The sequence below is a fragment of the Siphateles boraxobius genome, unplaced genomic scaffold (genome assembly GCF_051911475.1).
Source record: "Siphateles boraxobius isolate OS27281-9 unplaced genomic scaffold, OSU_SipBor_1 41, whole genome shotgun sequence".
In the NCBI taxonomy this organism is placed as follows: Eukaryota; Metazoa; Chordata; class Actinopteri; order Cypriniformes; family Leuciscidae; genus Siphateles; species Siphateles boraxobius.
In genome coordinates, this window is record NW_027509042.1 from 12,185,455 (window position 1) to 12,199,495 (window position 14,041).

The 14,041-nt window shown below is 36.0% G+C and overlaps 2 protein-coding genes and 1 long non-coding RNA gene across 4 annotated transcripts in view; 1 reads left to right on the forward strand and 2 right to left on the reverse strand.

Moving 5' to 3' along the window:
- The window catches only part of herc2 (HECT and RLD domain containing E3 ubiquitin protein ligase 2), a 68,519-nt gene extending 59,096 nt beyond the window's left edge, over positions 1 to 9,423 (reverse strand). The window contains exons 1-4 of one of the 2 annotated variants that reach the window (XM_077198437.1): positions 9,326 to 9,423; positions 7,910 to 8,018; positions 5,232 to 5,325; positions 5,003 to 5,134 (exon numbers count right to left, since the gene is read on the reverse strand). In XM_077198437.1, the coding sequence (XP_077054552.1) occupies positions 5,003 to 5,134; positions 5,232 to 5,325; positions 7,910 to 7,981 (298 nt within the window). In that variant the 5' untranslated portion in view covers positions 7,982 to 8,018; positions 9,326 to 9,423. The remainder of the gene's footprint in view (positions 1 to 5,002; positions 5,135 to 5,231; positions 5,326 to 7,909; positions 8,019 to 9,325) is intronic. The other variant, XM_077198438.1, reaches the window with a different exon arrangement.
- A 1,609-nt stretch (positions 9,424 to 11,032) lies between these two features.
- On the forward strand, positions 11,033 to 13,782 carry nipa1 (NIPA magnesium transporter 1). Its single transcript, XM_077198439.1, has 5 exons — positions 11,033 to 11,162; positions 11,265 to 11,312; positions 11,401 to 11,491; positions 11,679 to 11,839; positions 12,874 to 13,782. Exons 1-5 carry the CDS (start codon positions 11,048 to 11,050, stop codon positions 13,377 to 13,379), a joined length of 921 nt encoding a protein of 306 aa, XP_077054554.1. The 5' UTR covers positions 11,033 to 11,047; the 3' UTR covers positions 13,380 to 13,782.
- Positions 11,058 to 12,953, reverse strand: LOC143706489 (uncharacterized). The gene is made up of 3 exons (XR_013192982.1): positions 12,843 to 12,953; positions 11,276 to 11,331; positions 11,058 to 11,191 (listed from the first exon to the last, which is right to left on the reverse strand). It is a non-coding gene; the product is annotated as an uncharacterized LOC143706489 (long non-coding RNA).
- Positions 13,783 to 14,041: the final 259 nt, after the last annotated feature.

The following is a 14,041-nucleotide window of genomic DNA, read 5'->3' on the forward strand; positions in this document are numbered from 1 at the left end:
TGTTATAGTGCATGGAAGTGTGAGTCTGAGCGAGAAAAGAAAGGGTTTGAGCACGTCACACAATGATTAGGATGACATGCTTTTACTTTATTTGTTTCGCTTTAAACGGGCTCCCACAGAAGCTAAAAAGCACCAGCATCCGTCCATTTCCCGCAATTCAACATTCTGATTTAGAATAGAAGTAGTTGGTGCTGTTATCAGTAAATGTCCTTTTTTCCTCACCACTTTTATCACTAGAACAATGGAGAGATGACAGGAAATGATAGGGCTCTTCAACCGCTCTCTTTCAAGGGCCAGATTATTCAGATCAAAACACACAGGCTATTTTACAAAAGGAAAACTGAGAAAAAAAAAAGATCTCCTACAATACATAGCTTTATCAATCTCTAGAATCCTCCAAATCAGCAAGTAAAAATTAGCCTTTATTTGTCCTGCATGTTATTCTTTGAAGAGAATCAAGCAAAAACCATGAAAACAAAAGTTTTTGTTCTGTAAGTTTATTAAGATGATTTTTTTTAAATCTCTTATGCTCACCACATCAAAGTTTCATTTATTTGCTTAAAAACAATAAAAACAGCAATATTTTGAAATACTATCACGCTGCATAATGTTTTTGTGGAAACTGAAAAAAATCAAGAATCTTTGAGTATAAAGTTTAAAAGAACAGCATTAGAAACTGTTAGACTATTTTAGTGCATCCTTAAATGAATAAAACTCTTAATTTCTTAAATTAAAAAAAAAAATTCTTATACCCTAAACTTTTGAACAGTAGTACACATAAATATGGCAACTTTACTGTATGAAATCTCTTAAGATACAATGTTATAGCTCAGTGTTTATTCTGTGATTCGTAATATATAGCGCCACAGAAACAAAGATTTAGCTGTTGTAATAAAATATTTTTAAACCGTAAAATAAACACTGATATAGTCATAATATTTTTGCAATAGGATGTTAAAGAAATCCAATTATAGGTTAAAGAGACCTATATTTCACAATCATGCTAGTTGTACTATTATGAGTGGCAGTACATTTGGGTGGGATATCAGAGGGGTTACTACCATGTGATGCTACTTCCATGTGATGCTGATGGAAAGCCACATAAGCCCCCATTGAAATGTTCTTATCATAACCCACCAGAAAGCTGCTCCACCTAGACCAGTCTGTAAACACACAGGCCCTACAACCACACATATGGTAAAAATAACCTTGCAGACAGTATGTACAGTCACCCGAGCCCCAAAAACCTCACGCGCCAAGGGGAACCAGAAAACACACACACAAACCGAGACACATGGAGGGTCACACACTGCCAGAGAGGGAGTAGGTCACCTGTGTGGTGACAGGGCTGAATAACTGGGCCACATTTAGATGTGGCAAATCCATCTGCTATCCTACATTACAGTGCTGTGCTGAGGGGAAACACGGCCAATGGAAACTGCTCAAGGGTTTGCACTTAGATGTCATATACTGAACAGTGTGTGAAGTTGGGGCCCTTGCAGTTGATTAGATGCAGGATGTCACACAGCGAAGTTAATAATACTTAGACATAAAAAAACGCATTTTGCTTATTGACCTAAATTCTGTCATCATTTACTCACTTTCATGTCGTTCCAAACCCGTAAGACTTTCGTTAATCTTCGGAACACAAATGAAGATAATTGTAATGAAATCTGATAGTATTCTCTCCCTCCATTGACAGTCTACGCAACTACCACTTTGACGCGGGGTTTAAAAAGTTCATAAAGAGATCGTAAAAATAATCCACATAAGTTAGGAATGCATTTTAATGTTATCGTTATCGACCCGATAGGCAAATAAGGACGATATATTAAAGACAATAGATTTATTATTTCCTCCAGCTGAGACACTGGATTCAGATGCTCACTGTTCGCCATGATGGCTTTGAATTGCTTGAAATATGATTGGAATCACTTTGCAAAGGAAAACACAGTTAAGTGCAACATGTGAAGTGCAAGTCTGTTATATAGAGTACATGAAATTATGAGAACACTACTGTAAAAGAAAAAATGTGTTTTAGCGTGCTGTTACGGGAAGAGGAAGCGCATTTACAATTTTAAGTAGTAATATTGTGATTATTTTGTGTGTGTGTGTGTGCGTGTGTGTGTGTAAATGCATTCTATGTGAGATAAATCCTATAAATATGTTTGGTTAAGTCAATTAATGCGGAAGTAAAGAGTTCCAGTTTACTCTTTAGCTTGAGCACATGCAGCTCAAACAGCAATGCACAACATTAATAACTATGATTGAGACGGTCATGTTCAGAACATTATAATGAGACACTATTGTGCGAATTCTTTGTGTTTAGTAGCCGTGTTTCAGGAGGTTGTTAAGGGAAAGCACTTCCACAACAGGAGTACTGCTTAGCACGTAACTTGATTCAAGTTCACGTGAGCATTCGCATCATTTTGTGCAGATATAAGTTCTAATATTATGTTGTTTATGTTGTATAAATATCTGATTAATCTCACAAAGGATGCGTTTGGTTAAGTTAATTAACAGTAGTAAAGCGCTCCAGCTTACCAGTGAACATCTTTAGCTTCAACACACGCAGCTCAAACAGCAATGCACATTAATAACTATGATTGGGACTGTCATATACACAACATTATATAGAGAACACTATTGTAATAAAACGTTGTGAATTATTTGGGTTTAGTTGCTGTGTTTCAGCACGTTGTTACAGGAAGAGCACATCCACAACAGAAGTTACACATTCTGACTAGAACGTAATTATTTCAAGTTCACTTGTGCATTCGTGTGATTTTGTGCAGATAAGTTCTAATTAGTGCTGTCAGCGCTAACGAGTGTGATTCATTTCAAAATCCTTAACGAGTTAAAATAAATTAACACAAATAAATTACGCAAGTATGTGAAGCTGGGTCATTAACATAATTTATGTCACGCAGTTAGATTATCTTAGAAGTCGGGAGTTTATCACACTGAGCATCTTCATGAACCTGTGGCCCTGGTAGGAGGAAATTTCCATTCTAACCCTTTAACCCAATTCTGCTTCTGCTGTTTGTGACCAGACCATTTTAAGCCGATAAACACGGGAAAGTTTTCAGTGATCCAGTAATGGAATTAATTCAAACAATCAGTCCAAAACAGTGCTAATGTAAAGAAGGCCAGGCTGATTACATCAGAGAGAATAGAGACTCACATTGAGTTTTTAGTGAATTATTCATTCCAGTGCGTGCTTTGGTTTAAAATATGAGCTCTGTAATATACTGTCATTGTTTCTGAAAAGCACAATTTTGGTGACGTACAGGAGATGTACAGTAAACGCGGCTCTCTCGATCACTGATCGCACACAGCATTTATGTACAGACACATTCGCGTTGTTTCCGCACATAGTCAGTATAAAGACTGATTTGTCATGAGTACGTTGCTGTGTTTAGTAATCGTTGGTTTATGCAGTCAGGTCAAGGCGGTTGTTACTTCACAGCGCTGGGAGATCTAGTGGGAAATGTTCGGCACAGAATTCTGTTATAAGCTATAGATATCAGATCAAACAGAACTGACATGGAAACCAGGAGAAACATTGTGCAATAAAATAAGTTAAGGTGTTTCAGTCCACAAATCACCAACATTCACCATGGATTTAATGTAGTAACACCCAATGGTATTGTGGCAGAAATAGTCAATGTTTTTTTTGTTTTGTTTTTTACAATATTCATCTCAGCGTTTCATACAACCTCTTGAGATTGAAATTCAAGCACTTATCAAGGGCATTCAAGTGCTTCACACTTTTTCCAGCACTTCATAGCCCTAAATACTATCCAATTTTAATGATATTTATTTTAAATGTGATGATTTGCAAAACTAAAAGTTTAGAGGTGTAGGAAAACAAGCACTTTTATTTAAAAAAAAAACATGAAATTACCACTATAACCAGTAGACTTGGCTCGTGAAAAACAAAAAACAAATTTTGACTGAATTGCACAGAAAACAAGAAAAAATGTCTCCTTGTATAATCACTGAAGCTGTCAGTTAAGTATGATACTACAGAACAGGGGTGTCCAATCCCGCTCTTTTGGCCCTCCAGAGTTCAGCTCGAACCCCAAATAAACACACCTGAAGCAGCTAATCAAGGTCTTACTAGGCATGCTAGAAATTTCCAGGCAGTTGTGTTGAGGCAATTTGTAGCTAAACTCTTCAGGACAGTGGCCCTCCAGAACCGAGGTTTAGACACCCCTGCTACAGAAGAACAATGGTACATTTAATAAGAGTAGAATATTTAAATTTACCCTATATATATATATATAAAAAAAAGTTTTGGACATTACTGTTGTTAACAAAAGTTAATTTTATCTGCATATCAATTCAAGCTCAGTCCTTCACGGTTCAATTTCCAATAAACAGACATGTAATATTATTAGTAACTGCACTTGTTAACAAAACAATAGCAATTTTATGATTAAATTAACTTTATGATAAATTTTCCTCCAGCGACACCAAATCAGGTGGTGGCACTGCATAAAACTTAGTGGCGCTGGTGCCACTCCTCTCAAATGTTAGCCTGGAGCGCTGACTATTTCTAATATTATGTTTATGCTGTATAAATATCTGATTATTCTCACATATGATGCGTTTGGTTGAGTTAATTAACCTGCTAACAAAGCGTTTCAGTTTCCCGGTGTCCTTTCAGCTCTTCAGCTTTAGCGCGCAGCTCAAACAGGAATGCGGTTATTTTAAACCGTAAATATTGATTTAAGATGTTTCTTTTTCAAAACATAAAAAAACATGAAGGTGAGTAATTAATGACAGAATTTTGAATGAATTTCTGAATGAAACAGAGTGCAAGATCTTGAAATGTGTTTTTTTTTAGTATGCGGGAAATCCTGTGCAGATTGAGCCAATGTCGTATGAGTGGGATGATGACCTTGCAAGATGGCAGTCAGAGGATGCAGTAATCAGCATGTTGAGTTCAGCACTCTCTATTTGAACCCAGGGTATATCAATAAGCATCACCACCCACCTGGCTGCCTCCCCCAGTCCCACATCTCAATGATGGAGTGATGGAAAGATGAAGCCCCCACTGCCTCCTCCTCTTCCTTCTTTTCCTTATCGTTTGTATCATCTTTCTTTTGTGTGCAATCGGCACAGTCCTCTGAGAAATTCAGAAGTTTTAGAAAACATCATGAAAAGAAGCCAACTTCACAAATATATAGTAATCCAAAAGGATTTAAGTGGAATGGGGCTTTTACCTGGATGGGCAGACTCTTCTCTGTCAAAGACAATTTCTTCATCCTTCACCATCTCGTTCCACATCTCGCTCAGTCCTTCAGGAGAGAAGGCCCGCTGTAACACAGAGGAGATAGGCTATTATATAGGAGATATTCATTTATTATACTTTAAGAAAAGAAGACTTAACATTAAACTAAAAATATAAATATATTGCTTTATGACCTAAAATATGACATTTAAATATGTTGTTAAAAGTAAAACTACACACAAACATTCAAACGTTTTTTACGCCGTTCAACGGTCACCAAGGCTGCATTTATTTGATCAAAGACACTTAAAAACGGTGATATTGTGAAAATATCACTGTTTAAAATAGCTGTTTTTAAATGTAATGTATATTTAAAATGTAATTTATTCCTTGAATATCAAAGCTGATTTCAGCAGCCATCAGTCACATGGTCCTTCAGAAATCATTTTAATATGCTGATTTGGTTCTCAAGAAAGATTTCTTCTTCTTCTTATTATTATTCATATTTTTGTGGAAATTGTGATAAAAAAAATCAATTCTTTGATCAATTAGTTCAACAACAAAAAAAAGTTCAAATGAACAGCATTTACTTGAAATATATATATTTTGTAACATTATATAAATGGCAGGGATCCTTTGGTTACCATTAGCATCTACAGCATTTCCATTTCAGCCAGCAGTCACCTTATAATGCTACCAAATGCTGACTGAGTAATTGAGCAATAATTACTGAAACTCACCGAGCCCAGATTCAAAATTTCAAATGTGAGGGAAAAAAAAATTACCGAGACACCTTCCAACAGTAAAAATCAGAGAGACTTTCACAACCATCGAGCCGATGCTAATAACAGCTACAGCACCTTGAGCAATACTCCAGACAAATGTCACGGAGACCCAAACATACAGATACACATAAACACCATTTTGGGGTGTTGATTTCATAAGTCATCACTGCACTACTACCAAGAATTAGTACTAAATTCATCCAGTGTTTTGAAACTCAATCCGTGTTGAACAATTATTCACAGCAGATGTATTCCCCTTCAAAACATGAGGCAATATCTCTGCAAAAAGATGTCAATAATCATGTAGCGGTATAGCACATCTACACGCATCTTAATTTAGAAAATGTCACATTTTCAAAAGCCAAACTGTTTGGTGTGACAACTGAAAATTGTAAAATAGACATAATCGAAAACCATAGTCATCACAGAATTGGACATTGTGGAGAGAAATAAAATTGCTGTATAATCTACTACCACACTTAACACAAACCTATTTTAAAACAGTTAAATACCATTAATGTGTGTAAAAAGATAAATGGAATTTAACATAAATGGTGGTCATATCAACAACCACCACTAACAAAAAGCTATAACAAAATTAGTACTACCTTGCTTTAGGACATGTACTATGGTAGTACCAAATTTACTCTTTAAAGTACCATGTAATATCAGAATATGAATACTAAGAGTATATGAATATGGTAATCATGCAGTACCATTTTAAATTCAATGCTGTATATGCGTACATATGATGGTATATGCTGGAGCTGACAACTAGTGAAGAACTTATAAAATGCATAAAGGAGTCAAAACAGTGGCAGGATTCCCAGGAGACACTGTTCTGATTCCTGTACCGAACTGTGATGGGCAACATCGCGACAATGACGAGAAAAAAAAAACAGGCATTCTTGAGCATTCAGACCTTTTTAAGGTCACATCTTGTGACTTCATGTCTTGTTTCTGGTTCGTTTACATGTCTTTTTTGCGGTTCGAATGAAATATGAACGTAACACGGACCACAGTTGACATGGCAACAAGATGGTTAATAACCATGGCTACACAATTGAAGTAAAACCAAAATCGTGATATGGCTTAGTGCAAATATCAAACAACAAAGGCTCAGTTTTTTATTAAAAGAATCACAATGCAGCCCTATTAATAACATCTCATATCCCAACTTAGGAAGAACAAAATTATTCAACTTATAAAACTGAAGTCACTGAAACATAACTAAACATCAAAAGTTATGCACTTTTTCGAAACAAAACTGACAAGCTAGCCAGTCTTGTTTCAAGCAATAGTTTCCCAAAATAAATAACTATATATATATTTCTCACAAACAAAAAGGTACCAAAACAGCTTCTTTTCAACAAGCTCACAATATTCATAAAATCAGGCTGCGTGAGAAGTCTCACTGTAAACAGAAACAGGAGGTCAGAAAAATAAGCATAAAGAGACTTCTGTTTGCTTTGAGAGCTCTGACAGCAAGGCACATTGACTGAAATGCTGTTACCCCATTGCTAAGGGAACCATTTTCAGAAACACACAATACAAGCTTTTTGAGTCTAAGACCTCAAGCGATACTTTTAATATGCAACTGACCAAAAAAATGCATCTACTGCCATTCAGCATCAGTACTCACCAAGAGAAAAGATACAAAAGATTTTCAATGTCAACAAACAATTCCTGTTTCTGCTGAGACTTAGTACTACCCACATTGCTAAATGTTGACCAACGGTGCAACTAAGTAGCTTTCGGATAAGGACTTCAATACATCCCTGCCCCCCTAAAAAACCATCAACACTCTATATTTAGCATCGAGGCTGGGGCATCCAAGGCGACAATATTTGGACCGATGACAAAATTCATTCATGACAAAATTTACCTGCAGGTCTATCTTCAGCCATTTGTCATGGAAGCGCAGCTGGGCATCAAGGGAAAAAGATGGAGACGGCATCCTTCCCTCAGCTCTCCAGACTGCAGACGCAGCCTTCCTTAAAGAGACACATCCACAGATCAAACAACAAGTTAACACTGTGGCGTGAAGCTTTGACAAGCAAAACAAAACACGTCATGCTATCTAGATCTCATTAAAATGACTATCCCACCCCAGTTAATATTGATTATTTGTAAATAGATTTTCCCAAAGGCACAGTAGTTCAGTCAGTGGCAGTGCAGTACAGTGTGTAGGTGATGATGCAATCCGTCTGTTTCAGATAATTGGGAACCATCTTCATATATAGCCAAAATTCAAAACTATATTCATTCAGCATAATACTTGGTGTTGATTGAACATTCATCCTATTCCTAGCAAACATCTAATGCATTACATAAAACATTAAAATAGGCCTAGAAATGACAGCAAGTAATTTTAAAGGGATTGGTCATCCAACATTGAAAATTTGGTCTTTCCAAATCCAGAATTGTTTAAAGGTCGTCTTTTTCATGAAAAGAATCAACATTTATTTGCTAAGCACAGTTAAAAACAACACAAGTTGGCCAGAGTGCTGTACATGTCTAAAAATTACTCAAACACTCAACAAACATTACTCAACCCAAAACAATGGCTCAATATACAACACTGATCAGTGTCCCAAAACCTATGGGCAATTGTATGCCACAGCGTAGAGGTGTGTTTTCAGCATCGATTTAAAACATTCTAACGAGTCACAGGATCTGATATGCAGTGGAAGACTATTCCAAAGACAAGGGGCTGCCACAGAAAATGCACGATCTCCTTTGGTTTTCAACCTTGATTTGGAAACACGTAAGAGCAAACTCTGGGATGATCTTAGGGGTCGAGCGGAATAACGATGCTGCAACAGACATGCTATCCGGAGCAAGACCATGCAAACCTATAAACCATGGTCAAAACTTTATATTGGACTCTAAAATCAACAGGATGCCAGTGCAAAGAGGCTAGCACCAGAAAAATTCTAGACCATTTCCCTGTGCCTGTCAACAGTCCGGATCACTAAAATAATTTATTTAAAATAAACTGGGTGTTGCCTTGTTGGTCATACGTATCTAATCACTTATGTCAGTATCTACATGCGAGTAAAATAGTGTTGTTGTTGTTGTTTTAATCAACAGATGATTGATGTAATGCTGCAGGTTGCTATCTGTGAACGGTGTGTTGTTGATTGAACTCAGGTTGTCAGCCGCTAGCAGCTACATTACAGGACGTTCACAAATACAGCGCTTTGGCCTGCTATTCTTCAACAAACTACAACCTATTAATACCACAACCCAGCTACCTTTTCCTATCCTAAAATTCATAACGGAATCAACGCATTTTCACCTGTTCGGTTGTCTTATTGAATCCTTGCTGCTTCGGTCCTACCACCAGCTTCACTGCACTTTAATGTCGGCCATGTCGTATGTTGATTGACAGTATTGGGAGCCAAACAAATGCAGAAGAATCAGATGACGTACATCAGTCGGAGGGCGGTACGACGCAAGGGCCAATCACAGACTGGAATAGAGGCACATGGAGCACGGCGTTCATAAAAATTGAGAATTTATAACATGACGTATATTTCGTTTACAGTCTATGGTTTTACCGCATTAACTATAATACACAAATAAGCATTTTCTTGGACTTGCCTATATTGTAAGTAAAATATATATTAATGTATAAGGCATAGTATAGTGTATATATCATATGTACTTTGACCTGTCACGATTTCTTTACGTTTTTCACGATTTCAATAATTTTTGATTACTAGGTTATCATGAGATGTGACGAATTAATGAATAAAGTACAAATTCAGTATAGTTTCTAAATGAATAAGAGGTCATAAAATTGCATGAGTAATTTTAAAAGAATTAGGATTTTAGATGCCACACCACAGCACCAATTTTTCTGTATTTAATGTATTTTTCATTTATTTAATTGTTAATTAATTTAGCATTATTACAGTGTAAGTAAAAGTGTAGAACTAATGAAATCCTTTAGGCCTATATTTAAAATTCCCTTGTTCCGAATTAAATAAATATTTTAATTAAAATACATATTGCTTAAATTAAATACTAACCATGTCTCAAATAAGTAAAAAAAATTAAGATAAAAACATAAAAGCAGAAAAATATTACAATCAAAATATTAATATATTTTATATACATTTTAACACTTTTCTTTTGTCATGCATAGGTTTTAGGATTTTTTTTAAAGAATATCGATTTCTATGTAAACAATAATTGTCCAAAATCACAACATCATTAAATTCAATATCACAATTCAGAGAAATAAACAATATACTTCATAAACCAGGGGCCCAATCCTGTTCCTGATCTACATACTTGTAGAGTTCAGATTCAACCCTGATCCAACACACCTGTCAGTAATTACCAAGTGCTCCTTAAGATCTTAATTATGTTAATGTTTGATCAGGGTTGTTGGCTGGAAGGTAGATCTCCTGAAACAGGAATGGGCACCCTGTTATAAACTTAAAATTTGTTACATTTTAAAACTTGTAGATTTGTGTGAATAAAATAAATGCTGCAATGTAATTTTTAAGAAAATTCTGTCAACATTTACTTACCCTCATGGGACTGATAGCCAAAGTGACTTAACAGTTATTCACTTGTGTTGCATCTTTTCCCCCCCATTCAATGAAAGTGAATGGTGGCTCACATGTAAACTTACTTTTTATATCACAACGCCACCTGCTGTTAACAGCTTGAAGCTCGGCGCAGCCACTTCATATTTGTCCTACAGGTATCGAGAAACACAGGGACACAGAATGGGCCTTTTAAATATAATTCTGTTTTATTTGCTTTAAATATCTGTTACTTATCTGTTAAATTACTCTTTATTAGATATTAGATATTGGTCCTCTGCTTTAACCAGTAGAGGTCGTTAGTTTGGCAAGGAACTCCTGAGAATGCACTTCCGGGATGTAATGTACGCCGATTCATGTTTTTGTGCATAAAAAAGTCCACGAAAACATAACAAGCCTATAAGGGCTTTAAAGAGTGATCTAAGGACTTACACTGACCGTTCATAAACTGGCATACATTTATGGACGACACTTCATTCCCAGTCGTTGGTGTTGCGATTGCTGTTGTGTCCAGTTTTATCAATGGATCCACGTTTGTACTCCAGAAAAAGGGGATACTGCGAGCCCGCAAATCAGGTATTTCACCTCAGAAGACCGCTATTTCCCTATTTTGTCCAAAGGAGAAGTTACACTTCCTGACCAGATGTAATATTTAAAGGATGATTTATGTCACTACAGGTGGAACTTACCTGGCTGACTGTGTGTGGTGGTGTGGTACACTTGCAAGTGAGTAATACCTCTATATCTGCAAATAAAATGTAACTAATGTTATTGTTAATAAAGGTAGTGTGTATTTATGCTTCTTTTTTTTAAGTGATTGTGGGACAAATCGGAAATTTTCTGGCATACAATGTTGCCCCGGCAGTTGTGGTCACTCCCCTTGGTGCCCTGGGAGTCCTGTTTGGGTGAATTTCTTTATTATAGTTATATTAAGATATTCTTTATTAATTGAAATGTATTCAATGCAGTGGTCTGAGCAATCTCAAAATAAATATTACCGCAGCAACAACAGTTGACATTTATTTCACATTTGAATCAGCATATCCGAGCACCTTTGACCTGGAGTGATTTTGTCTTTTCATCATTAATCAGGGCCGTTCTGGCATCCTGGCTGCTTCAGGAACATCTCAATCTCATAGGGAAACTCGGCTGCGCTTTGTGCTGTTGTGGTTCAGTTGTGCTCATCATTCACTCACCTAAGTCTGAAAATGTTACATCAAGAGTGGAACTAGAGGAAAGACTCATGGGCCCAGGTATGATAAACATGTCTGGTGGAGCCATAATTCATCTATTTCCAATGGTAGTCTGGTGGTTAAAGGGATGGTTCACCCAAAAATTTTAATTCTGTCATCATTTACTCATCTTCGTGTCGTTCCAAACCTTTATGACTTTCTTTCCTCTGTGGAACTAAAAAAGACATAGAAGATCGTTGATAACCAAACTGTTTCAGTTCTTATTGACATGTGTGGACAAAAAATACAAGTCAATGGGAACCGAAACTGTTTTCTGTCAGCATTATTCAGAATATTTTGTTCTGCAGAAGACAGAATGAAAGAAAGTAGCCTAATACAGGTTTGGAACAACATGAGGGTATGTAAATGATGACAGAATTTTCATTATTGGGTGGATTATACCTTTAAGAATAAGAAGGGTTAACACAAAACTGATACAAAAGAAACCTGACATGAATTGCAAAGTTATAGAAATCATCTTATTGTACTTTTGTGAAAATCACTTAACGGCAGATTTTTTCAAGTGGGCAAATAGTGTCTAGTAGGTTGCTCTGCTCTGTTTTTGCATAGCAATACATAGATACTTGCTGAACAAAATATGACATTTAAAGGTCCTTTTGTTTTCTCTGGAATGAATCCTGCTTCATCATCATTATATTAATTGATGTGGGAATGAATAAACTGAAAGGGATAGTTAACACAAAAATGAAAATTCTGTCATAATTTACATTCACTCGCCCTCATGTTGTTTTAAACCTGTATGAGTTTCTTTGTTCAGTTGAACACAAAATAAAATATTCTGAAGAATTTTGGTTTCTGGTCCCCATTAACTTCAATAGTATTATGTTTCCTACTATGGAAGTCAATGGGGACCAGCAAGTGTTTGGTTACCCATATTCTTCAAAATATCTTCTTTTGTGTTCAACTGAACAAAGAAACACATACGGATTTAGAAAAACTTGACGGTGAGTAAATGATGACAGAATTTTCATTTTCGAGTGAACTATCATACATTGACCCATACCATGTTTCTGATCTTTCCTCTCATGTTTCAGTGTTCCTGGTGTACATCTCACTGGTGGTCTTATCACTGATCATTCTGATTGGTTGGCTGTCTCCAGTTCATGGAAAATCCAACATTATGGTGTATGTGGGCATCTGTTCTCTCCTTGGGAGTTTCACTGTGCCCAGCAGTAAAGGCCTGGGACTGGCTGCTCAGGAGGCCTTCAGTGGAACACCTACAAGTGATAGCAGAGCACTTTACCTCTTCCTGGGGTTGCTGGGAATTCTCATAGTCAGTATTCTGATCCAGTTCACCTTTATCAACAAAGCCTTGGAGAGCTTTAGCTCTAACATGTTTGAGGCCATTTACTATGTGACTTTCACCTCCTGTGTCATCATAGCCTCCGCTATTCTTTTCAGGGAATGGACAGCACTCGGCATTGTGGACTTTTTGGGTATTCTGTGTGGTTTTATCACAGTATCTGTGGGTGTTGCCTTATTACGCATCTCTCAAGAAACTAAACTTGCTTGGAGCCAAACCAAAGCTAAAGAGGACTAACTCATGAGTACATCTTTTTTTTTTTTTATCAATTACTGACAGGGTTGGTTTAACAAACAAAGATCGGATATTGTGTGTTAATAGTAATCAACCACTCCAAATCCAAATAAGGGAGACTACCTATAACATTTTATAGACTTCATTATATTAAATAAAGTGTATTTTAATATGGCATTTATCCTGATTAGTATGCACCAGTGTTATATCAGTTAATAAGTTATTGATTGACTCTTATGTTGTGTTTTGGATCATTTTGACCTGGAGAGGATTTTATTTTTTCCAAAAATATATATCAATAATATTTAATAAAATGTAAAATGATTTAGAACAATTTATCACACTAGTACGCTTTAATGTTTAACCAGAAACCTTCTTTAATTGATAGAAAACAAATTCACAAAAAGATTGAATCCAATATTTGGTGACTATAGTATTATAAGCAATTTTTAAAAAGCTGGTTATTTTTGACCGGGAACACGAAAGGTGTTATAGGCTTTTCAACACAGCAAAAGGGTTAATAATATAATGATTTCATGAATATATAATGATTTAATTCAATTTAATTTATTTATAATATATAATTAATTTAATCGCTTATTGGATATAAAAACTAACATTTTTTGTTATTATATTAACCTCTGTTTGATTGTTTTTTTGTGTGT